This window comes from Haliotis rufescens, unplaced genomic scaffold (genome assembly GCF_023055435.1).
Source record: "Haliotis rufescens isolate VD_foot unplaced genomic scaffold, xgHalRufe1.0.p SCAF_72, whole genome shotgun sequence".
NCBI classification, from domain to species: domain Eukaryota; kingdom Metazoa; phylum Mollusca; class Gastropoda; order Lepetellida; family Haliotidae; genus Haliotis; species Haliotis rufescens.
This window is the reverse complement of record NW_025964364.1, coordinates 269150-296194: the sequence shown is the minus strand read 5'-3', so window position 1 is coordinate 296194 and position 27045 is coordinate 269150. Positions and strand designations below refer to the sequence as shown.

Here is a 27045-nt window from a genome sequence, read left to right as displayed (position 1 = left end):
CTATGGTCGAGGCATAAGGTATGGAGGCAGAATGGCAAACCTAGCGGACAGTAGCTCATTTTATTAGTTTTAGCAGAGACCATATAAAATATGGCCTCTGGTTTAAGTATGTAGTGTTAAGGTTTCTGAGTGGTTCATTCTGGCGGCCAGTCAGCTGGAGCTGTTTTCTTGTTGACTGCCCAGGTAATGGAAATGTTAAGTGAAGGTGCACACGTCCGACGATTTTTTTTTTTAAGATTTTGCAAACGCAAAACTACTTTTTTAGTCGCTAAGTACAAGGGGTGGTGAACAGTCCCTGTGTGTTAGGTAGGGAGAATTTACGTTTCAAGGTTTCACATATGTAATGAAATAATTTAATTTTCCAGGAGACAACCACATAAAAAGTATATAATAAATAGGATATTCCATGAGTAGAGTGAAATATCATGTTTCTCTCTCATCTCGTGACTGGGGAAAAGGAGATAGTTTCACGAGTGGCGTAGAAACTCACCCTTGTGTCTTGTGATATAAAAAGATGAAACGCAAAGCCAGATTTGTGTGAGGTTGGAAAATACATTCATACGAGGAGCCGTACCAGGTATTGAGCCAAAACGTTGTGGAGAGAACACTTGTTGATTGTAGTCATCTCAGTTATCGGTACATAGGAAAGTCCAAGGTGAAGGTCAGCTACCATTAATAACGCGTATTTCCCCCGTTGGAATCGATAGCGGCCTGACATCTCTTGCCCATGGAAGAGACGAGTATGCGAATCACATTCTGGGGAATAGTAGCCCATCCGGCCTGCAACGCAAAAGCCAACTGCTGCAACGTCTGGGGTTGTGGTTGACGTCGGCGTAGCCGTCTATCCATGTCCAACTATTTGTGCCATGGCTCACTTGGCGCTTCATGCACACAGATGTGCAACCAACCGTGCAAACAAGGGCATGTTACTCGTCTTGTCATAAGAAGCGCGGTTCTACCCTGTGCTAATTTTAATGCCCTTCAATATAGACAACAGCACATGTGGTTTGGCTTAGGACCAAGAGCCCATGACCAGACCCCTGCAGTGTGCCTCATCACGGCAAATTCATCCCATATGTGCTCTATCGGGTTCAAATTCGGGGATCTGGAGGGCCAGGGGAGAACATCAACGTTGTTGTTATGTAGACAGACTCTTGTGATCCGTGCTGTATGTGGTCGAGCGTTGTCCTGCTGGAATACACCGTTGCCGTTGGCTGCAATAGGGTGGACGTGTGGTAGGAGAATGTCGTTGATGTATCGTTGAGCCGTAAGATTGCCCTGGATATGGACCAAACCTGTCCTGCCATGATGAAAGATACCCGCCCACATCATAACGCTACCCCCACCAAACCTGTCCAGTTCCTGTGCGCAGTTTTCCGACGTAACGTTCTCTCCGACGTCTGTAGACCCGTGTTCTTCTATCCCCTCGACGGAGGATTCGTCGCTGAACCAGACATCTCTCCATCGCAACTGAGGCCATACCCTGCGTTGACGACACCAATGCAGTCGTTGTTGGCGATGTTGTCGACAAAATATAACGCTTCGAACAGGAGTCTTGCTCGTAGACCGCTTCTCTTAAACGGATTCGTACGGTCTGGTCGGAGATTCTGCGCAGTCCGGGTATTTGGGATGCGGTTGAGGTGGCTGTGGCCGTCCTTTCACGTAGGTGGCGCAGTCGGATGTTGCGATCTTGGGCGGGGGTGGTTACTCTTGGTCGTCCCGACCTTGGCCGATCACGTGTTGACCCATGCTGTTGAAACCGAGCCCATAGCCTTGTGATGGTGCTGGGCGCTACATTGAAATCCCTGGCTACAGCTGATCGGGACCCCACTGCCTGCAAGCGGCCTAGCGTTGTTTCTTTGCACTTCTGTTAATCTTGGCATGTTGTTGAACTGTCACTGTTAGATTGACGCAGAAGGCAGGCAATCAAAAAACCTGCACTTTAATAATGTTCATAGTGCTGCTGCACTATTTTTGTTAATTTTGTTAATACACTGGGTGAGTTTTTCCGAATAGTAAATTTGTCACTGACACTATAACACATTAAACCTCTTGATTTTGCACCTCTTGGTCCGCTAATTATGATTTAATGGCCAACCATATCCGTATTGCGTTTCTGTTTTAGGAGTATATTTGATATCAAAAGACACGAGGGTGATTGTATTTATCATCCAATATCATTCTTAAATCGAAATACGCGCAAACAAATCAGTGATTTATAAAAGGAGATATCTACAATGTATTTCGGAAGTTGTTAACGAACCTGTGGCGGTTACATGTTTTAGTCATCATTGATCAACTGGCCGATTATTGAAAGGTGATTCAAGATGTGTCAATCAGACACTAAGGTAAATTCATAGATTGCTGGAGACTGTCACTGTCAGCCTTGACACGGATCGAGTCAATACTTCGATAGTTTGGATGTGCATTTCTTCGTTTAGGTCACTATAGGTTCGGTCGTAGCGAGGATATCCGTGAACGATCCTGCAGTCAAACTCTCTGACGCTGCTCAATGTATACTGAAACGCTGTGTTCAAGATTTAAGGGTCTAAATGATAAGAAAAAAACGCTTCTGTATGTATTCGTGCTTGGGAATTCCCAAGGGTTGTCCCCGGAATGTGGAAGTAGTCAGTCAGTCATTTCAAGAACACGGTCTCCTGAAGAACGTATGACCGCGAAATTGTCATTCATACACTTATGAACGTGACCGACCTCTCGTCCAATGGAAAAGCCGTATATCGTATAAACGGTAACCTCCCATTTGTCAGACAGCTTATACCAGGACTAGTCAAGGTTGGTAAGTCAAGCAATAGTTACCTGTTTACCTTTCATTAAAGTGGAACAGACCAAAAAAACACTCATTTTAAGGAATTTACAGGATAGGTTTCTTATGTACTTTTAATCATCAAATCATACCAGATATCACTCTTTTTTAAGTATTCATTACATTGTTGCAAAAGAATAACATCTCCTGTGTGTGGTCTGGCCTCTGGTTTGATTATTAAAGTAAGTGAACCCATCGAGGAATACTTGTGGGGTTCCTCTCTGAGACTCTATGTACTCAACTCTGCGTAGACCAGCCATGGTGGTGATACCTTACTGTTGTTGTTGTTGTTGTTGTTGTTGTTGTTGTTGTTGTTGTTGCATTAGGTTTTTTAGAGGTCGCCTTCTGCCTAAGCAATTTCGGCTGACCTGTCCCTCTTTGGGACTCCTGTGTGTGAGTAGGGTACACATATCTATTGTGAGTTTGGTATTCACATAATTTCTTTTTTTGTATTGATATGATTTCTATTTTCGTAATACCTTACTGACTTAGACTTCATGTAATATAGTACGGTACCTATAGTACCTGTGAGATTAGACTCCGGTTATGGAGAAGTTTAATCTATTTAATGTGTTCTTATTCTACCTAACATTGTATTTAACATTGATGCTTAATCTTCACTGAGTTTCCTACATTCTATATCATTGGAAAAACTTCTCTAAATCTTTGCTAATAAAACACTTGCAACCCGACACAGATCAAACGCAACTTCTGAACACAATCATAATCTGGTTAATCTGCATCACGAGTTGGAGTAGCGAACTCTGCCCACAGTTGGGAGCAGCGCATTAATTAGTTGGTAGTGAACCGTGTAAACTATCAAATTATCAAATTATATCTATGTATAGGACATCGAGGGAGTTCTCCTGTCAAAGCAGCAATCAGCCCGCTGATCGTTGTGGCGCCTCGGCGACTGACGAGGAAGAACAGAGCAAATGACGTCATCCGCAGTTGACATGGATATTTAGGATATCCTCGGATGGGAAAAGATCTTCCTTGTTGGATGTACGACTATCAGACACATCAGGCCCACCAATGACAATATTTCTATCCTTGTCTCTAAGTAATCTTGGTAGTCTCAGTTTTTGGTCTACTGTGCAGGTCCCTCTGTCAGTGTCAGGGACGCCGGTATTGTGTGTGTGTGGGGCCGGGGGTAGGGGGGTAGGGGGTAGGGAGGGGGCTTGAAAAAATGTTACATAAAATGGTGGGTTGGGGTGCGGAAAAATATAATACAGTCCTTAGACCAATCCCATCCCCACCCTACCACCCTCTACCCTAAGTCTATAATAGCTGACCAGGCCATTTTATAAGTGCAACTCTAAAACAAAATCTATACACCATTCTTTGGAAACGGACTATAAATGTCTGTCAAAGGGAAATAACTCTCGTTTTGGAAACAGACCGAAGCCAAAACACGCGCCAAATTTCATTGTGGTTGTTGTCGGCGGATGAAATCGGGAGAATCAAGTGCTGCCTGAATGTTGAGAAAACTGAAGACATGAACGGTTTAAAACTATATCTGTTATCAGACATTCAGTCGCCTCCTGTGGAACTTACACGGTAAATATGTTCAGTTCGTTTGCTTGTTGTAAAATCCAGGGGGTAATAATTCATTTAATTGTGTTGAACAGTGTTGACGGACGCGATCCCGTACACAAACAGTCTTGTACACGATAAAAAATGTTATTTCGTACACAATAATCAATTTAACCAAGTATATTTGAAGGGAAACAACACACCAGGATTGAAAGGAGTTGCACCCGACTAGCCTAAAAAAATCTGACCCGACTCCCTAAAAAATATATATCATATTTTGGTATGCGTTTGGCAAATACAACTTAGGTTAGGCCTAATGATCACAATTACTAGTATATTCATACACAAGTATGGAAATAATATTAAAAAACCCGTATCATCCATACCATGCTAAACGCGCTGCGCTTCATGTTGAGTCAGTGAGTCAGAGGCCAGTCGGTTACGCTATTGGGACCGAGACTACAACACTAACATTTAGGTACATTATGTGTATAAAATGCATTACTAAGTATTTCTGATAGTTACATACTTATTCTAAAATACAAAAACCGATTTTTTTAGGCGAGTCGGATTTTAGGCGAGTCGGGTGTATCCCAGTGAAAGTATTGAAATATGGATCTAGGAATTCATACTCAGGGTTTGAAATTACGCTGCATAGGTCTAGCTTGTTAACTCGTAATCAAAAAAATAATTTGTCGCCATGGAGATTCGTAGAAACTTCCAGTTCGTAGACAAAACAAATAAAATTGCAAAATAGACTTGAAAAATTATAAATGAAATGAACACTTAAGTTATCGTCGTATGATCATACGTTTTCGGATGACAATGTTTATCGTGATTACTCGTGCTTTAACGGGGGGTATCAAAACTCAGATGTAGCTTGTTTTTAAGAGGAAGTTGTCTTGTATAAGTGAGTGAATGAGATGCTTTACAGTTATTTGTGCGATTAGAGAGAAAACTATGAATGTTTTGAAAGCGTCTGATAACACGGGTATAATATATAGATCTAGATCTAATTATAAATATAAAAAGTGTCTGAAATTTACTCTCGGTTTTTCTTTGAATTCACTGGAAATTGTGTCTACGAGTTAGCAGTGTCTACGAACTGCCTTGAAATTAACATCAGGGCCTCTAGTTTGGGACAAGTCAACTTGGGGATGTGATGTCCTGTGATCTGGCGTACGTGTGAACAATCACAAGCTGGATCGGAACGATGCTCCAACATGTCTGACAAGTCAATATGAATGCACTTGTGCCTTGGCTGAAATTGGTTTCAGCAAGACCAAATATGACCTTGACCTTGTTTGTGTTGATGTTCCAGGTCCGACGGCAGTCTGTTTTTCTACAGCAGGCTACCGGTGCCACTCCCAGACTCCGTGGTGCTTTTCTCACTGGGAAAGTTTCCCAGCAACAAAGAATCCAAGAAGACTGGCACAACACTTGATGTGAGCATCACCCTCGGGGACGACAGGATACAGTTTGGTTCACTCGACAAACACACGAGGTATGTGCTGAACCCATCGCAGTATTACCACAGAACCTAGTACTAGTCTGTAACGTGGGGATACTGGGTTTGAGGGCGATGCTGCAGTACGTCGAGGGCGACCATGTAGCCGATCTATTAAAGTGTTTGCTGGTCGTGTTTTATTCCACCCGTTTTGGTCCAGTACAAGACCCTAGAAACTCAACTTGCTAGGTGTAGAAGATTGCTTCAGTCAGCCAAATACAAAAGGTTCTGTGGTCAATTTGTGTAAATTCTGCAACAAAATTTGATAACTGCAAACTTTTAAGCTCAGTTTTTGTGAATTTCCTCGTTATACACTGTTTGAATTGTGGCAGACATTTTTTATGATAAATATAAAACTCACGTCAAGAAAAGTGTATTGAAGTGAATCACATCACTAGTGTACACAGAGTTACAGATAAGCTGCGTATTTGCATAAAATACCCCCCAAAATATTCAAAACCCAGTTACTTTCAATTAACTTGCGTACAGAAACACATGATTTAAATGAAAAACTCCAATGTATTAAAAACCTCACACGTAAACACCCAATGAAGCTTTTTCAACATACGCACAACGGAGCTAATTCCCAAACATAATTACGAGTTAATTTACTTTCTGAGTCAAGCCTATATTTAGAATTGTTATGTACATCTAAAGCATTATTTCATATTATTTTTTAAATCTCAAAATGTTTACTCATTTTGGGATTAACCCAATTGAGTGATGAATAGATGAGTGAAAAATATTGGTTACCAAATGAAAAATGGAATAAACCAATTAAAATAGAAACCGTCGAGTAGAAATTCAATTGCTCAAAATAATACCTGCAGCTCTGTGCACTTTCGGTCAGCAATAATTCAAAAGTATAAAATGAAATAAATATCCATTTACACGTTTAGAACATGCAGCCTTCGACTCACTTTTTAAATTTGACAAGTTCTGCACAAAGTGTGATTTTCTGCAAGACAGGTAGATTTCTGCAACCGGTGGACATTTCTGCAAAATATTCTGTGACTGTGGAATACACCTCTAAACACCTTCACTGACAGAATAATTCAATACATAATTCTGGAAGGGTATCATCAATCTCAATGAACACCAAGATGAAGAGAGAGTGCACAGGTTTCTAAACTACCACTGCCTGTCATCAAGCTCATTGTGAAATGACATTTAGAGATTTATTTAAAAAAAATTCATATTGCGGACCGAGAGATCGTCCTGAGTGGCCTGGGGGACACTTTATACACTAGGTCATTGACAGAGTGGGGTGGGGGACACTTTATACACTAGGTTATTGACAGTGGGGTGGGGGACACTTTATACACTAGGTCATGTACAGAGTGGGGTGGGGGACACTTTATACACTAGGTCATTGACAGTGGGGTGGGGGACACTTTATACACTAGGTCATGTACAGAGTGGGGTGGGGGACACTTTATACACTAGGTTCTTGACAGTGGGGTGGGGGACATTTTATACACTAGGTCATGTACAGAGTGGGGTGGGGGACACTTTATACACTAGGTCATTGACAGTGGGGTGGGGGACACTTTATACACTAGGTCATGTACAGAGTGGGGTGGGGGACACTTTATACACTAGGTCATTGACAGAGTGGGGTGGGGGACACTTTATACACTAGGTTATTGACAGGAGGGAGGTGGGGGGACAATCAGGTTCACATGAAAATCAAGTTGCGCCAATCAAAACCAGGTTGTTTCTTGGTTCAATAAAATTTGGAAAGTTGAAACAGGCCATTCTGCTGCCACATAAATTATTGACGCATTGCTGTAAAATGTAATAGGAACATATGCACATAATCTTGAAGTACCCACAGTTTGACGATGTCACACCTATAGAGAAAGCAGGACAAATTACAGATTTTTTCTGAAAAAAAACAGCTATTTTTCATTTTTTTTACATCAACATTTGAGCGACCTATAACTTGAAAACTTCTTCATGGATTCTTTGGTAATTGAGAGGTGCAGTGCAAAGTTTCACTTCGATAAGTGAATTTTCTGAGAAGATATTGCTTTTTTTCATGATTTGAATTAAGAGATATATCTTTCGACCCCGTACCTATGATGACCATGACAGTGCATCTTTAAATGATGCCATTACTAGATTGTGTCATTGTGCTTTTTAAGAGAAACTGGCTGAAATGTTAAGGCATCTGTATATCTCCATTATCAATATTGTTCTTCATCTCATGTTGGAGTCAAGGTCGGGGTATTAGTGAGGCCTGCTCACTTTTTGTTGTGTCCACCCCGTTATCTGTGGTAGACAGGTCACCCTCGGCCGTAACCATGGTAACAGGAGTAGCCTCGGAGCCGGTCCAGACAAATCAGGACACATCCTGGAGTGACAACACTAATTTTCATAAATTGGAAACTCAATGGACCATTTAGTTTTCTAAGTCAGGTGAAGAATTACTTGCAGTTTTTTTGGCTTTGATGACATTTGGAAAATAATAATTTATGATTGCATCGTTTTGTGCAGATGTATTCTGTGGGAGAAGACCAAGGACACAGCAAAGCTGGAACACAGCAACAGCGCTGTGTCGCTGGCCAAGCTGTGTGTGGAGGTGCAGGGGGGTGACCACAGCTACGACAGCAGCCTCGCAACACCGACCACGGAGGAAGAAGTGGTCAAGAAGCAGGAGAACATACAGGAGGAAAACGAAAACACCCCACAGGTCAGCTGGCAGACGGCAACAGTTGGGGAATAATACATTGTCTGGGGAATGTGGGAAAAGGTTTAAGTTTGAAGATCCGGGGTAGAATAGGTCTTCAGCAACCTATGCTTGCCGTAAGAGGCGACTGTTTGACGTAAGAGGCGACTAACAGGATCAGGTGGTCAGACTCGCTGACTTGCTTGATGCGTGTAATTGTATCCCAACTGCGTGGATTGATGTTCATCATGTCTCTGGATTGTCTGGTCCAGACCGCCGTCATACAGCTGGATTAATGTTGAGTGCGGCATTAAACAACAAACTAACAAAATAAAAATAAGCCTGCTACTTCAGCCACTGCGCTGAGTCTACAAGGTTTATGTCTGATTCTACAACATGTTGAACAGAAAGCCAGAGGCTGGTACCGACTGCTGCTTAGTTATAACTTCAAGGCTTATCTAAACCGGAATTGTTATTTTGACATGGATCTCCCTCAGCCAGCCATTGGCCCCCTTGCCGTGCTGCTCATGATGCCATGTCAGACCCACACCCCTGTCGAGTGCTGAGCTGAACATTCCATTGTGTCTTGAAGTGTAGGCTGTCTGCAGGTGATGTTCAGACATTCAGACAGTACATTGTGTACACGTATCTAGACTCCAGGTCTTGAAGTGTAGGCTGTCTGCAGGTGATGTTCCTACATTCAGACAGTACATTGTGTACATGTATCTAGACTCCAGGTCTTGAAGTGTAGGCTGTCTGCAGGTGATGTTCCTACATTCAGACAGTACATTGTGTACATGTATCTAGACTCCAGGTCTTGAAGTGTAGGCTGTCTGCAGGTGATGTTCAGACATTCAGACAGTACATTGTGTACATGTATCTAGACTCCAGGTCTTGAAGTGTAGGCTGTCTGCAGGTGATGTTCCTACATTCAGACAGTACATTGTGTACATGTATCTAGACTCCAGGTCTTGAAGTGTAGGCTGTCTGCAGGTGATGTTCCTACATTCAGACAATACATTGTGTACATGTATCTAGACTCCAGGTCTTGAAGTGTAGGCTGTCTGCAGGTGATGTTCAGACATTCAGACAGTACATTGTGTACATGTATCTAGACTCCCGGTCTTGAAGTGTAGGCTGTCTGCAGGTGATGTTCCTACATTCAGACAGTACATTGTGTACATGTATCTAGACTCCAGGTCTTGAAGTGTAGGCTGTCTGCAGGTGATGTTCCTACATTCAGACAGTACATTGTGTACATGTATCTAGACTCCAGGTCTTGAAGTGTAGGCTGTCTGCAGGTGATGTTCCTACATTCAGACAATACATTGTATACATGTATCTAGACTCCCGGTCTTGAAGTGTAGGCTGTCTGCAGGTGATGTTCCTACATTCAGACAGTACATTGTGTACATGTATCTAGACTCCAGGTCTTGAAGTGTAGGCTGTCTGCAGGTGATGTTCCTACATTCAGACAGTACATTGTGTACATGTATCTAGACTCCAGGTCTTGAAGTGTAGGCTGTCTGCAGGTGATGTTCCTACATTCAGACAATACATTGTGTACATGTATCTAGACTCCAGGTCTTGAAGTGTAGGCTGTCTGCAGGTGATGTTCCTACATTCAGACAATACATTGTATACATGTATCTAGACTCCCGGTCTTGAAGTGTAGGCTGTCTGCAGGTGATGTTCCTACATTCAGACAGTACATTGTGTACATGTATCTAGACTCCAGGTCTTGAAGTGTAGGCTGTCTGCAGGTGATGTTCCTACATTCAGACAGTACATTGTGTACATGTATCTAGACTCCAGGTCTTGAAGTGTAGGCTGTCTGCAGGTGATGTTCAGACATTCAGACAGTACATTGTGTACATGTATCTAGACTCCAGGTCTTGAAGTGTAGGCTGTCTGCAGGTGATGTTCCTACATTCAGACAGTACATTGTGTACATGTATCTAGACTCCAGGTCTTGAAGTGTAGGCTGTCTGCAGGTGATGTTCCTACATTCAGACAGTACATTGTGTACATGTATCTAGACTCCAGGTCTTGAAGTGTAGGCTGTCTGCAGGTGATGTTCCTACATTCAGACAGTACATTGTGTACATGTATCTAGACTCCAGGTCTTGAAGTGTAGGCTGTCTGCAGGTGATGTTCCTACATTCAGACAATACATTGTATACATGTATCTAGACTCCCGGTCTTGAAGTGTAGGCTGTCTGCAGGTGATGTTCCTACATTCAGACAATACATTGTGTACATGTATCTAGACTCCAGGTCTTGAAGTGTAGGCTGTCTGCAGGTGATGTTCCTACATTCAGACAGTACATTGTGTACATGTATCTAGACTCCAGGTCTTGAAGTGTAGGCTGTCTGCAGGTGATGTTCCTACATTCAGACAATACATTGTGTACATGTATCTAGACTCCAGGTCTTGAAGTGTAGGCTGTCTGCAGGTGATGTTCCTACATTCAGACAGTACATTGTGTACATGTATCTAGACTCCAGGTCTTGAAGTGTAGGCTGTCTGCAGGTGATGTTCAGACATTCAGACATTCAGACAGTACATTGTGTACATGTATCTAGACTCCAGGTCTTGAAGTGTAGGCTGTCTGCAGGTGATGTTCAGACATTCAGACATTCAGACAGTACATTGTGTACATGTATCTAGACTCCAGGTCTTGAAGTGTAGGCTGTCTGCAGGTGATGTTCCTACATTCAGACAGTACATTGTGTACATGTATCTAGACTCCAGGTCTTGAAGTGTAGGCTGTCTGCAGGTGATGTTCCTACATTCAGACAGTACATTGTGTACATGTATCTAGACTCCAGGTCTTGAAGTGTAGGCTGTCTGCAGGTGATGTTCCTACATTCAGACAATACATTGTGTACATGTGTCTAGACTCCCGGTCTTGAAGTGTAGGCTGTCTGCAGGTGATGTTCCTACATTCAGACAGTACATTGTGTACATGTATCTAGACTCCAGGTCTTGAAGTGTAGGCTGTCTGCAGGTGATGTTCCTACATTCAGACAGTACATTGTGTACATGTATCTAGACTCCAGGTCTTGAAGTGTAGGCTGTCTGCAGGTGATGTTCCTACATTCAGACAATACATTGTGTACATGTGTCTAGACTCCCGGTCTTGAAGTGTAGGCTGTCTGCAGGTGATGTTCCTACATTCAGACAGTACATTGTGTACATGTATCTAGACTCCAGGTCTTGAAGTGTAGGCTGTCTGCAGGTGATGTTCCTACATTCAGACAGTACATTGTGTACATGTATCTAGACTCCAGGTCTTGAAGTGTAGGCTGTCTGCAGGTGATGTTCCTACATTCAGACAATACATTGTGTACATGTGTCTAGACTCCCGGTCTTGAAGTGTAGGCTGTCTGCAGGTGATGTTCCTACATTCAGACAGTACATTGTGTACATGTATCTAGACTCCAGGTCTTGAAGTGTAGGCTGTCTGCAGGTGATGTTCCTACATTCAGACAGTACATTGTGTACATGTATCTAGACTCCAGGTCTTGAAGTGTAGGCTGTCTGCAGGTGATGTTCCTACATTCAGACAATACATTGTGTACATGTGTCTAGACTCCCGGTCTTGAAGTGTAGGCTGTCTGCAGGTGATGTTCCTACATTCAGACAGTACATTGTGTACATGTATCTAGACTCCAGGTCTTGAAGTGTAGGCTGTCTGCAGGTGATGTTCCTACATTCAGACAGTACATTGTGTACATGTATCTAGACTCCAGGTCTTGAAGTGTAGGCTGTCTGCAGGTGATGTTCCTACATTCAGACAGTACATTGTGTACATGTATCTAGACTCCAGGTCTTGAAGTGTAGGCTGTCTGCAGGTGATGTTCCTACATTCAGACAGTACATTGTGTACATGTATCTAGACTCCAGGTCTTGAAGTGTAGGCTGTCTGCAGGTGATGTTCCTACATTCAGACAATACATTGTGTACATGTGTCTAGACTCCCGGTCTTGAAGTGTAGGCTGTCTGCAGGTGATGTTCCTACATTCAGACAGTACATTGTGTACATGTATCTAGACTCCAGGTCTTGAAGTGTAGGCTGTCTGCAGGTGATGTTCCTACATTCAGACAGTACATTGTGTACATGTATCTAGACTCCAGGTCTTGAAGTGTAGGCTGTCTGCAGGTGATGTTCCTACATTCAGACAATACATTGTGTACATGTGTCTAGACTCCCGGTCTTGAAGTGTAGGCTGTCTGCAGGTGATGTTCCTACATTCAGACAGTACATTGTGTACATGTATCTAGACTCCAGGTCTTGAAGTGTAGGCTGTCTGCAGGTGATGTTCCTACATTCAGACAGTACATTGTGTACATGTATCTAGACTCCAGGTCTTGAAGTGTAGGCTGTCTGCAGGTGATGTTCCTACATTCAGACAGTACATTGTGTACATGTATCTAGACTCCAGGTCTTGAAGTGTAGGCTGTCTGCAGGTGATGTTCCTACATTCAGACAGTACATTGTGTACATGTATCTAGACTCCAGGTCTTGAAGTGTAGGCTGTCTGCAGGTGATGTTCCTACATTCAGACAGTACATTGTGTACATGTATCTAGACTCCAGGTCTTGAAGTGTAGGCTGTCTGCAGGTGATGTTCCTACATTCAGACAGTACATTGTGTACATGTATCTAGACTCCAGGTCTTGAAGTGTAGGCTGTCTGCAGGTGATGTTCCTACATTCAGACAGTACATTGTGTACATGTATCTAGACTCCAGGTCTTGAAGTGTAGGCTGTCTGCAGGTGATGTTCAGACATTCAGACAGTACATTGTGTACATGTATCTAGACTCCAGGTCTTGAAGTGTAGGCTGTCTGCAGGTGATGTTCCTACATTCAGACAGTACATTGTGTACATGTATCTAGACTCCAGGTCTTGAAGTGTAGGCTGTCTGCAGGTGATGTTCAGACATTCAGACAGTACATTGTGTACATGTATCTAGACTCCAGGTCTTGAAGTGTAGGCTGTCTGCAGGTGATGTTCCTACATTCAGACAGTACATTGTGTACATGTATCTAGACTCCAGGTCTTGAAGTGTAGGCTGTCTGCAGGTGATGTTCCTACATTCAGACAGTACATTGTGTACATGTATCTAGACTCCAGGTCTTGAAGTGTAGGCTGTCTGCAGGTGATGTTCCTACATTCAGACAGTACATTGTGTACACGTATCTAGACTCCAGGTCTTGAAGTGTAGGCTGTCTGCAGGTGATGTTCAGACATTCAGACAGTACATTGTGTACATGTATCTAGACTCCAGGTCTTGAAGTGTAGGCTGTCTGCAGGTGATGTTCCTACATTCAGACAGTACATTGTGTACATGTATCTAGACTCCCGGTCTTGAAGTGTAGGCTGTCTGCAGGTGATGTTCCTACATTCAGACAGTACATTGTGTACATGTATCTAGACTCCAGGTCTTGAAGTGTAGGCTGTCTGCAGGTGATGTTCAGACATTCAGACATTCAGACAGTACATTGTGTACATGTATCTAGACTCCAGGTCTTGAAGTGTAGGCTGTCTGCAGGTGATGTTCCTACATTCAGACAGTACATTGTGTACATGTATCTAGACTCCAGGTCTTGAAGTGTAGGCTGTCTGCAGGTGATGTTCCTACATTCAGACAGTACATTGTGTACATGTATCTAGACTCCAGGTCTTGAAGTGTAGGCTGTCTGCAGGTGATGTTCCTACATTCAGACAGTACATTGTGTACATGTATCTAGACTCCAGGTCTTGAAGTGTAGGCTGTCTGCAGGTGATGTTCCTACATTCAGACAGTACATTGTGTACATGTATCTAGACTCCAGGTCTTGAAGTGTAGGCTGTCTGCAGGTGATATTCAGACATTCAGACAGTACATTGTGTACATGTATCTAGACTCCAGGTCTTGAAGTGTAGGCTGTCTGCAGGTGATGTTCCTACATTCAGACAGTACATTGTGTACATGTATCTAGACTCCAGGTCTTGAAGTGTAGGCTGTCTGCAGGTGATGTTCCTACATTCAGACAGTACATTGTGTACATGTATCTAGACTCCAGGTCTTGAAGTGTAGGCTGTCTGCAGGTGATGTTCCTACATTCAGACAGTACATTGTGTACATGTATCTAGACTCCAGGTCTTGAAGTGTAGGCTGTCTGCAGGTGATATTCAGACATTCAGACAGTACATTGTGTACATGTATCTAGACTCCAGGTCTTGAAGTGTAGGCTGTCTGCAGGTGATGTTCCTACATTCAGACAGTACATTGTGTACATGTATCTAGACTCCAGGTCTTGAAGTGTAGGCTGTCTGCAGGTGATGTTCCTACATTCAGACAATACATTGTGTACATGTATCTAGACTCCAGGTCTTGAAGTGTAGGCTGTCTGCAGGTGATGTTCCTACATTCAGACAGTACATTGTGTACATGTATCTAGACTCCAGGTCTTGAAGTGTAGGCTGTCTGCAGGTGATGTTCCTACATTCAGACAGTACATTGTGTACATGTATCTAGACTCCAGGTCTTGAAGTGTAGGCTGTCTGCAGGTGATGTTCCTACATTCAGACAGTACATTGTGTACATGTATCTAGACTCCAGGTCTTGAAGTGTAGGCTGTCTGCAGGTGATGTTCCTACATTCAGACAGTACATTGTGTACATGTATCTAGACTCCAGGTCTTGAAGTGTAGGCTGTCTGCAGGTGATGTTCCTACATTCAGACAGTACATTGTGTACATGTATCTAGACTCCAGGTCTTGAAGTGTAGGCTGTCTGCAGGTGATGTTCCTACATTCAGACAGTACATTGTGTACATGTATCTAGACTCCAGGTCTTGAAGTGTAGGCTGTCTGCAGGTGATGTTCCTACATTCAGACAGTACATTGTGTACATGTATCTAGACTCCCGGTCTTGAAGTGTAGGCTGTCTGCAGGTGATGTTCCTACATTCAGACAGTACATTGTGTACATGTATCTAGACTCCCGGTCTTGAAGTGTAGGCTGTCTGCAGGTGATGTTCCTACATTCAGACAATACATTGTGTACATGTATCTAGACTCCAGGTCTTGAAGTGTAGGCTGTCTGCAGGTGATGTTCCTACATTCAGACAGTACATTGTGTACATGTATCTAGACTCCAGGTCTTGAAGTGTAGGCTGTCTGCAGGTGATGTTCCTACATTCAGACAGTACATTGTGTACATGTATCTAGACTCCCGGTCTTGAAGTGTAGGCTGTCTGCAGGTGATGTTCCTACATTCAGACAATACATTGTGTACATGTATCTAGACTCCAGGTCTTGAAGTGTAGGCTGTCTGCAGGTGATGTTCCTACATTCAGACAATACATTGTGTACATGTGTCTAGACTCCCGGTCTTGAAGTGTAGGCTGTCTGCAGGTGATGTTCCTACATTCAGACAGTACATTGTGTACATGTATCTAGACTCCAGGTCTTGAAGTGTAGGCTGTCTGCAGGTGATGTTCCTACATTCAGACAGTACATTGTGTACATGTATCTAGACTCCAGGTCTTGTTGCAGCTGTCCACACCCTCGCCGTTGCCACGGAAACAGAAGAAGCGCGGCCGTGAGAGCACAGACGAGACTCCGGAGGCTCCCAGCGCACGCAAACAGAAACTGAACACTAGGATGAGGGCTCTGAAGAATGAATTCAAAACTCCAAAGAAATATGGCAAGAAGAATTCTGAAACTGTAGGAACACCTGTACTCCGAGTCAACAATTCTGCCATACTGCCCAAGACTGGTCCAAGACTCTCACGGTGTAAAGATGTCTCAATCAGGGGTATGTTCACATTTAGACGAGTTTCAGCTCTAGAGTGAATTAAGTGTCCAGGTTTTGAAACATAGCGTTCATGGTCATGGAGGTCAGATGTCTTCCTGTTATCCGGCCGAGTACTGTAAATCTTGAAATTAATGCGTTTCCAAATTTATACAACTGCTGACCCCTAGTCTAGCGACTCAATATCAATGTGTCTCTCTCTCGGCGACTTCGCTTCAAAACATGTTTTGACAAATTCTCAATTAAAAGTTTGAAACCTGAACAAAAGAACATTCTAGAATGGCTAATAGTCGTTAAGCCCGTAACAATAGTTCAGAATACCCTGTGATAAAGGTTTTGAGGATGCATGATTAGAAATCCCATTCCGACTGTCACTTTCATGATCTGGTAAGCGACGCTTTGATTGGTCGGATGAAAGGTCATTCTGACATGACCCCTAATGGGATGTCCTCAGATCTTTGTTTAGCGGCAGCGAGAACTAAGATCTGATTGTAATGAGATTGGTTTACTCTGTTGACTGGCATTGAGGAAGTACTAAAACAATGGAACCAACAACAGTTCACTGATTGGTATGCGGAGAAGGTGTCAACAAGCTTGACGCAAGTGGGTAGAACTCTTGACCCAAGCAGTGATAACTCACCGGATGCCCATTGTGTAATTCCTATTCTTTGAATGACATTGTTATATACTTGTTACAACTGCTGCTAAATAAACCGTGTTTGTGTTTATATTCAAGTTGGTATATCCACTATCCAACGTGTGCAGTGAGGCCGTCTTATTGTTGGTAGTCATTTTGGAGAAATAAATGCAAAGTTAATTAATGCGCGCAAAGACCTCAATTTTTTCACATTTAATTCACGCTCTCTTTAACTTGGAAGATTTATGGTATTTTATTTTGAGAATTCCCATGTGGCCACAGATTTATCTGGAGATATTGACTCAAAGATACAAGGATCTGTTGCTATGGCGACAAGATCAACTCGGTCTTTACATTCAATATAGGTGAGTGAGGGAGTTTGGTTTTACGCCGCTTTTAGCAATATTCCAGTAATAGCAAGGCGGGGGACACCAGAAATGGGCTTCACACATTGTAACCATGTCAGGAATAGAACCCAGGTCTTCGACATGACGAGCGAACGCTTTGACCACTGGGCTACCCGACCACCCTAAATATAGCCAAGATTCATTCCTTGTTTCATTCAATGGGTGACAAGATGGCGTGGGTTACAGCTGCTCATCACTGGTAAGTTTGTGACTCACTATTAGTGGGGCGATACACTGAAGCATTGCGATATTCCATTGTGCCTTACTTGACACTGAAGCATTGCGATATTCCATTGTGCCTTACTTGACACTGAAGCATTGCGATATTCCACTGTGCCTGACTTGACACTGAAGCATTGCGATATTCCATTGTGCCTTACTTGACACTGAAGCATTGCGATATTCCGTTGTGCCTGACTTGACACTGAAGCATTGTGATATTCCATTGTGCCTTACTTGACACTGAAGCATTGCGATATTCCACTGTGCCTGACTTGACACTGAAGCATTGCAATATTCCACTGTGCCTGACTTGACACTGAAGCATTGCGATATTCCATTGTGCCTTACTTGACACTGAAGCATTGTGATATTCCATTGTGCCTGACTTGACACTGAAGCATTGCGATATTCCATTGTGCCTGACTTGACACTGAAGCATTGCGATATTCCATTGTGCCTGACTTGACACTGAAGCATTGTGATATTCCATTGTGCCTGACTTGACACTGAAGCATTGTGATATTCCATTGTGCCTGACTTGACACTGAAGCTTTGCGATATTCCACTGTGCCTTACTTGACACTGAAGCATTGTGATATTCCACTGTGCCTGACTTGACACTGAAGCATTGCGATATTCCACTGTGCCTTACTTGACACTGAAGCATTGCGATTTTCCATTGTGCCTGACTTGACACTGAAGCATTGTGATATTCCATTGTGCCTGACTTGACACTGAAGCATTGCGATATTCCACTGTGCCTGACTTGACACTGAAGCATTGTGATATTCCATTGTGCCTGACTTGACACTGAAGCATTGCGATATTCCATTGTGCCTGACTTGACACTGAAGCATTGCGATATTCCATTGTGCCTGACTTGACACTGAAGCATTGCGATATTCCACTGTGCCTGACTTGACACTGAAGCATTGCGATATTCCACTGTGCCTGACTTGACACTGAAGCATTGTGATATTCCACTGTGCCTGACTTGACACTGAAGCATTGCGATATTCCATTGTGCCTGACTGGACACTGAAGCATTGCGATATTCCATTGTGCCTGACTTGACACTGAAGCATTGTGATATTCCATTGTGCCTGACTTGACACTGAAGCATTGTGATATTCCATTGTGCCTGACTTGACACTGAAGCATTGTGATATTCCATTGTGCCTGACTTGACACTGAAGCATTGCGATATTCCACTGTGCCTGACTTGACACTGAAGCATTGCGATATTCCATTGTGCCTGACTTGACACTGAAGCATTGCGATATTCCATTGTGCCTGACTTGACACTGAAGCATTGCGATATTCCATTGTGCCTGACTTGACACTGAAGCATTGCGATATTCCATTGTGCCTGACTTGACACTGAAGCATTGTGATATTCCATTGTGCCTGACTTGACACTGAAGCATTGTGATATTCCATTGTGCCTGACTTGACACTGAAGCATTGTGATATTCCACTGTGCCTGACTTGACACTGAAGCATTGTGATATTCCACTGTGCCTGACTTGACACTGAAGCATTGTGATATTCCATTGTGCCTGACTTGACACTGAAGCATTGTGATATTCCATTGTGCCTGACTTGACACTGAAGCATTGTGATATTCCATTGTGCCTGACTTGACACTGAAGCATTGTGATATTCCATTGTGCCTGACTTGACACTGAAGCATTGTGATATTCCATTGTGCCTGACTTGACACTGAAGCATTGTGATATTCCATTGTGCCTGACTTGACACTGAAGCATTGCGATATTCCATTGTGCCTTACCGGACACTGAAGCATTGTGATATTCCACTGTGCCTGACTTGACACTGACAACTGTAAACCATCACTGTCCAGGTTAAAAAGATGGAAAAGATGCTTACTCAGCACAGATAAGAGCACATGCAAGTATCGTGCTATGTATCGGATCACACAGTTGGTGTACCGTCCCCGCCCTATTGCTAACTCTCATGACGTGACATCAGGATGAGACTTCTGTATGTAAGTTTTGTATGCACAATGTTCTAGGTTGTTTGTATGTGTGTGTTGTGTCTTCAGCTCCGAGTCCCAGCAGCCGATGGGGGTCGTCCATGTGCATGATCCACAACAACCGCGCAGTCTTGGTCGGTGGCCAGGGTGATCGGCAGCAACTGAGCCGCGACGCAGTGTGGACGCTCGACCCAGGTACTCAGTGCTACGGATATTGCACCCCCTTGATAAAGGCAGACCCCCCACATTTATCTCTTGACATCACTAGCTGATAGTCTTGGTTCTCAGGCACAGCCCACATCAAAGTCTGCCGCATGTTTTTTATTTTTATTTTCATTTTTTTTTTTTTTTAAATTCTTAAATATTCAGCATCTCAAACACATGACCCTGGCAGTGAAATTCTACAAAACTTTAAAAAATGTGATCCAATGTAGTGCGCAGTTACTTCCCTTTTCATGCACAGTGTTTTACTGAGCATCTCATGTTATGGTCATGGCGGCAATAGGAGTTTGTGTGTTTGTTTTGCCGTTCACAAATTTGGTCTATGAAAATGTTCAATCATCCAACCGTAGTTTACGTATACATAGTCAGCCTTGCTTCAATAGGTGACTGTCACCAGGTATTTCTGAAACATGCTTCAATATTGCAGCGCCCCTTAGCCCGGTTTGTTAAGCTTGGGTTGTGTTGTTTCGGGTTGTGTCGTGACAGGTTGTGTTGGGTTGTTTTGTGTAGCTTGTGTTGTTTTGCAGACACCCGGCGATGGAGGTCGCCAGAGTTGACAGTGGAAGGTCAGAAGACTGAGTACCGCATGGGACACAGCGCCACCTACGACCCCACGGCGCGGTGTATATATGTATATGGGGGATCTAAAAACCTGAAGTGGTTCCATGACGTGCATATGTTGGATGTGGACGAGTGGAAGTGGCAGCTCATCAAGGTGATTGACCAGAGTTAGATAATGTCTCCGCCATCACTGGGGGGTGGGGGGACAGACGATAATGTCTCTGCCTTCACTGGGGGGTGGGGGGACAGACGATAATGTCTCCGCCTTCACTGAGGGGTGGGGGGACAGACGATAATGTCTCTGCCTTCACTGGGGGGTGGGGGGACAGACGATAATGTCTCTGCCTTCACTGGGGGGTGGGAGGACAGACGATAATGTCTCCGCCTTCACTGAGGGGTGGGGGGACAGACGATAATGTCTCTGCCTTCACTGGGGGGTGGGGGGACAGACGATAATGTCTCCGCCTTCACTGAGGGGTGGGGGGACAGACGATAATGTCTCTGCCTTCACTGGGGGGTGGGGGGACAGACGATAATGTCTCCGCCTTCACTGAGGGGTGGGGGGACAGACGATAATGTCTCTGCCTTCACTGGGGGGTGGGGGGACAGACGATAATGTCTCCGCCTTCACTGGGGGGTGGGAGGACAGACGATAATGTCTCCGCCTTCACTGAGGGTTGGGGGGACAGACGATAATGTCTCCACCTTCACTGAGGGGTGGGGGGACAGACGATAATGTTGCATTATTAAGATCAGCATAAGAAATTGGCACTCGTCCTGTAGTCCTTGCCAAATTGCTCACTAGTCAAGATATCAGAAGGACAAAGAGAAATTTGCCAGTTTGGGGGGTTTGCGGTCATGTTATTAAAAGGACAAGTGGACTAAAACTGTTAGTTTCTACCACTGAAGATGTCAGAAAGTTAACAGTCGAAGCTCTGACATCGTTATGGCTGGCTATATAGATTATACAGATGGATAATTGTTCACCTAATATCTGTCAATCATCGATAGACAAGTTTATATTGTATTTTTATGGCTTCATTTCCGAATATGAATGCCAAAGCATCATTTAGCAGTTGCCAGCTGTAATCACATACAGGACTGAAGGCAGATGTCGGCATGGTTTGAGATTCTTTTGCTCAGGGAATTGTTAACCAATTCGTAAATCTCAATTAAGGAATTCTATTTTCAGTATTTAGCTTTACTAAGAGTATGAGTTAGGAAAATAGTACATGAATAGCAAGTAGTGTCATCACTCAGTTTCTTGTGATCAGCAGATTGCTTCTGTCTCAGGCAATTGACAATAACAGGTCTGTTTTCGGTACATTACAACTTTGATGTCACAAAAGTTTATGTTAGGTAAAGTATAATCAATGACAATTTTCATTTTGATAATCGTTAAAAAGTCAGCCAGCCTTAGAAATCTTGCACAGTTCCCGTGGTGACAAAACGTGACACAATCAGCCTATCATACTGATACTGTTATACAGGCAGACAATTCAGGCGTTAAGCTGAGGTCTCACCCAGTCTAACCTCTGTCCCAGGACAATCCCTACTGAGTATAGTATTTGACAATATGTTGTGTGACGAGTAGTCTAACATTGTCTCCAGATGAGACGCCGGTGTAACTCTTCTCTTCCTCACTCAGGTTAACGGCAAAGCCCCAACGAGATCCTACCACAGCGCGACACTGTACCGCCATGAGCTGTGGATATTTGGGGGGGTGTATCCCCGACCTGACCCAAACCCCGATGGTTGCAGTAATGAGATCCACATCTTCAGCCCAGTCATGGAGAACTGGTACTGCCCCATCGTCACCGGGGATAAACCTGCACCTCGCTCCGGGTACGTGACAACGCATGTCAGTGTTGTGTTGATGAAGTGTTTGCGGTGAGGTTTTTTTTTATGGATTGGAGTGGTGACTTAGTGAGAAGTCCATCCGTCAGTCAGGTATTGGGAAGGGGTGGTTCAAGATACTCCCAATCTCTACAGTAAAGTAGTGTTACAGCCTAAAACAGTTGCTCCCTCGTCTGCTAACTTGTTTTTGTTTATCGGAGGAAAATTATATTGATATACTGAAGAATGGCTCTAATTTCAAGTGATTATTTTGTGACCACATTCCTGATGTCCTGTGTACCCATCTTGTCTGCAGACATTCCGCCACGCTCATCAAGGACCAGTTGGTTGTGTTTGGAGGATGGGACGCCCCGATCTGCTTCAACGACTTATACATTCTGGATATGGGTGAGTTGATCTGAAAATCTTTGATATGGGTGAGTGGATCTTAACATCCTTGATTTGGGAGAGTGGATCTTAACATCCTTGATTTGGGTGAGTGGATCTAAACATCCTTGATTTGGGAGAGTGGATCTTAACATCCTTGATTTGGGAGAGTGGATCTTAACATCCTTGATTTGGGAGAGTGGATCTTAACATCCTTGATCTGGGTGAGTGGATCTAAACATCCTTGATTTGGGAGAGTGGATCTTAACATCCTTGATTTGGGAGAGTGGATCTTAACATCCTTGATCTGGGAGAGTGGATCTTAACATCCTTGATTTGGGAGAGTGGATCTTAACATCCTTGATTTGGGAGAGTGGATCTTAACATCCTTGATTTGGGAGAGTGGATCTTAACATCCTTGATTTGGGAGAGTGGATCTTAACATCCTTGATTTGGGTGAGTGGATCTTAACATCCTTGATTTGGGAGAGTGGATCTTAACATCCTTGATTTGGGTGAGTGGATCTAAACATCCTTGATTTGGGAGAGTGGATCTTAACATCCTTGATTTGGGAGAGTGGATCTTAACATCCTTGATTTGGGAGAGTGGATCTTAACATCCTTGATTTGGGAGAGTGGATCTTAACATCCTTGATTTGGGAGAGTGGATCTTAACATCCTTGATCTGGGAGAGTGGATCTTAACATCCTTGATTTGGGAGAGTGGATCTTAACATCCTTGATTTGGGAGAGTGGATCTTAACATCCTTGATTTGGGAGAGTGGATCTTAACATCCTTGATTTGGGTGAGTGGATCTTAACATCCTTGATTTGGGAGAGTGGATCTTAACATCCTTGATTTGGGTGAGTGGATCTAAACATCCTTGATTTGGGAGAGTGGATCTTAACATCCTTGATTTGGGAGAGTGGATCTAAACATCCTTGATTTGGGAGAGTGGATCTTAACATCCTTGATTTGGGTGGGTGGATCTTAACATCCTTGATTTGGGAGAGTGGATCTAAACATCCTTGATTTGGGTGAGTGGATCTTAACATCCTTGATTTGGGTGAGTGGATCTTAACATCCTTGATTTGGGTGAGTGGATCTTAACATCCTTGATTTGGGAGAGTGGATCTAAACATCCTTGATTTGGGAGAGTGGATCTTAACATCCTTGATTTGGGAGAGTGGATCTAAACATCCTTGATTTGGGTGAGTGGATCTTAACATCCTTGATTCGGGTGAGTGGATCTTAACATCCTTGTTTTGGGTGAGTAGATCTAAACATCCTTGATTTGGGTGAGGCCATCTTGTGATCCACTGGTGTCTAGTGACAGTCGACCTGAGCTGAAGGACGGTTGATATAATATCCGAAATATTTTATTGTGAAACTATGTGACCCCTGCTGCTGTAAAACAGCCTTGACCCCCCAAACTGACATTTGACCTTGTTTTCAGGTACTGTTGATTGGTCCAAGCCAGAGGTCAAGGGGATGCCACCAAAAGCACGAAGGTGAGGCTATAGGATGAACCTGACCGGAAGCTACAGTTTCAGATGTTATGGTTATGCTCATACAATGGAAGTTACACTGTTTGCTTGTTTGTTTGTTTGCTTCTTGTTTAACGCTGCTCTCAGCAATATTCCAGCTGTACAAGTTTTTGTTTGTTGTTTTTTTAACGCCACCGCAATATTCCAGCTCTATAAGTCTGGACCAGACAACCCAGTGATTGATATCATGAGCATTAATCCACATAAATTGGGATACAATGACGTGCAGCAAACCAAGTCTGCGTGCCTGACACCCCACCCCTGACACCCCACCCCTGACACCCCACCCCTGACACCCCACCCCTGATCCCTTGAGTCGCCTCTTACGACAAGCATGTTTGCTAAAGACAGATTCTACCCTGGATCTTCATGGGGCAGGACTGGCTTCATCATTTTGTAGATTCTGACATGGATTTTGTTTCAATTGATGTGGTCTCCACAAATCTATCGTCTCGCTTTACAAATGGTCTTGTTTCAGTTGGCATGCTTCCTGCGCTCTCAGCAACAACCGCATCCTCATCCATGGCGGGTATGACGGCAACAACGCACTGGACGACACCCACATCTTCAACCTAGGTAAGACATCAATACAGTCCAACCATATGGGAAGGGGAGGGTGTGTGTCTGGTACATCAACACATGCAAAAGTATCTCGCATGTGGAGCCAAGCGTTTGGGGCTGTGTCATGATTACATCTTCAGGATAGTCAAATACCTGGCACACTGACAGGCAGTATCAAGTATGGGGCAATGGATGACAATATTTAATTTTCACTAATAATTTTCACTAATAATTAGTGTTTGGTGTAACAGGCATTAAAGTAAACATTTAAGGTATGAATCAATATTTTTAACTAGTAACTAGTAAGATATCGCGGTCCACCGATGCATCGGTGTATTGTCCCACCACTTATATCAGCTGACTTCTGCTTTCAGTGGAGAGGAGCTGGAGCTGTATCCGTGTTGACGGTGCGCCCACTGCCAGGGCTGGCCACCTCTCCATCTGTCTGCCGTACAGCCATGAGAACCAGGAGGAGGACGAGGTCATCATCTTCGGGGGAGGAGACAACGACGGCACATTCTTCAACGATCTGTTCAGCCTCTGCATCCCCTTCCTGCCAGTAAGGGAGGAGCTGGAGGCCAGCCAGAAGGGAGGGAAGGCTTGATGGAACGAGGCAGATTGTCACGCACTGAATCACAAGACTCAACTGTCATCCTAACCATTCACCATATTCCCCCATCACTACCATGAGACCTCAACCACACCCTTATCCTCATCACCCCTCATCCTCATCACAACCTACCTACCCCCCCCCCCCAACAATCACTCTCCCTTCCCTAAGCCCCTCCACCCAGTCACAAGGTACTCCCTCCCCCCATCTCACAGTGTGTCACGGTGTCAAGGCAGCACGGATCTATCGGCCAGCTTGAATGGCACGGTGTCAAGGCAGCACGGATCTATCGGCCAGCTTGAATGGCACGGTGTCAAGGCAGCACGGATCTATCGGCCAGATTGAATGGCGATAGATCCAACACATGTATACACTTAATGGTGTGTTACTCAGTCTTTTCTTGATGATGCTTGAATGAAAATGAATGGATTGTGTTTTATTTGTACATTATGAATCTTATTCAGTATACAGATCTGCTACTGATTATGGATTTATGAAAAATTAATTCATGTTCATCAACAGCAGAATCAGACAGTGTTTTACAACCATGAATATTCTTGTAAATAATTCAGAGTTCATATGATATTAAAGTCAAGTGCATTTGATTTTAAGCGGCTATTGTCCTGCAGTTGTTACCAGTGCACAGGCCTCCCTTCTGGACAGTGCTATTTACCGTTTATATGTAGGCACGCATAATTAATATATATATATATATATATATTTGTTTTAGTCCAACGGTTTTATTGTCCATGATTTTAGGTTGTCTGACTGTGTAATGGTCACAGAGATCTGGGAATGTAATCTGAAAACATGGATGATATATGTAATATCCATAATTTTACTGTTTATTTGTATTTTTAGTGGTTCTGCTCGTTGATCTGCTCCATGTGTAAATACTACTACTTCACCTTGGCCATTCACGGAAATGTATTTTTAAATCATTTGATTGTCCTTTTATGATGAATAAAAATTTTAGTGCCTTAGACTTTTTTTCTCAAAGTACATTTCATAATTTGCATTGATTGGAAAGACATGGAAGTCTGTGACACATTAATCCCACATTCAGACTGTTCCAAGTACTGACAGTGTGGTGTCCACTGACGGTGTCTCAGTGTGGTGTCCACTGACGGTGTCTCAGTGTGGTGTCCACTGACACGGTGTCTCAGTGTGGTGTCCACTGACAGGTTGTCTCAGTGTGGTGTCCACTGACAGTGTCTCAGTGTGGTGTCCACTGACAGGTTGTCTCAGTGTGGTGTCCACTGACGGTGTCTCAGTGTGGTGTCCACTGACAGGTTGTCTCAGTGTGGTGTCCACTGACAGGTTGTCTCAGTGTGGTGTCCACTGACAGGGTGTCTCAGTGTGGTGTCCACTGACAGGTTGTCTCAGTGTGGTGTCCACTGACATGGTGTCTCAGTGTGGTGTCCCCTTGCATGGTGTCTCAGTGTGGTGTACACTGACATGGTGTCTCAGTGTGGTGTCTCAGTGTGGTGTCCACTGGCATGTAGTCTCAGTGTGAGAGATCAAACAACAAACCATGGTATCTCAATGCAAGTCAACTAATTCTGACAGTCTCAATGTTGTTTGTTGTTTAATGCCGCACTCAGCAATAATCCAACTATATGGAGGCGGTCTGTAAATTATCAAGTCTGGACCAGACAGTCCAGTGATTGATTTCATGAGCATCGATCAACGCAAATGGATACGATGACATGCA

General features: G+C 43.7%; 1 protein-coding gene across 1 annotated transcript; it reads left to right on the top strand.

Annotated features, from left to right (window-relative positions):
• Nucleotides 1-4211: 4211 nt before the first annotated feature.
• Nucleotides 4212-26314, top strand: LOC124125970 (rab9 effector protein with kelch motifs-like). The gene is made up of 11 exons (XM_046489394.2): nucleotides 4212-4384; nucleotides 5682-5864; nucleotides 8367-8562; nucleotides 16088-16349; nucleotides 19678-19803; nucleotides 20358-20545; nucleotides 22040-22236; nucleotides 22544-22635; nucleotides 24070-24124; nucleotides 24639-24736; nucleotides 25096-26314. The coding sequence occupies exons 1-11, from the start codon at nucleotides 4323-4325 to the stop codon at nucleotides 25323-25325; spliced, it is 1689 nt and encodes a 562-aa protein (XP_046345350.2). The 5' UTR covers nucleotides 4212-4322; the 3' UTR covers nucleotides 25326-26314.
• Nucleotides 26315-27045: the final 731 nt, after the last annotated feature.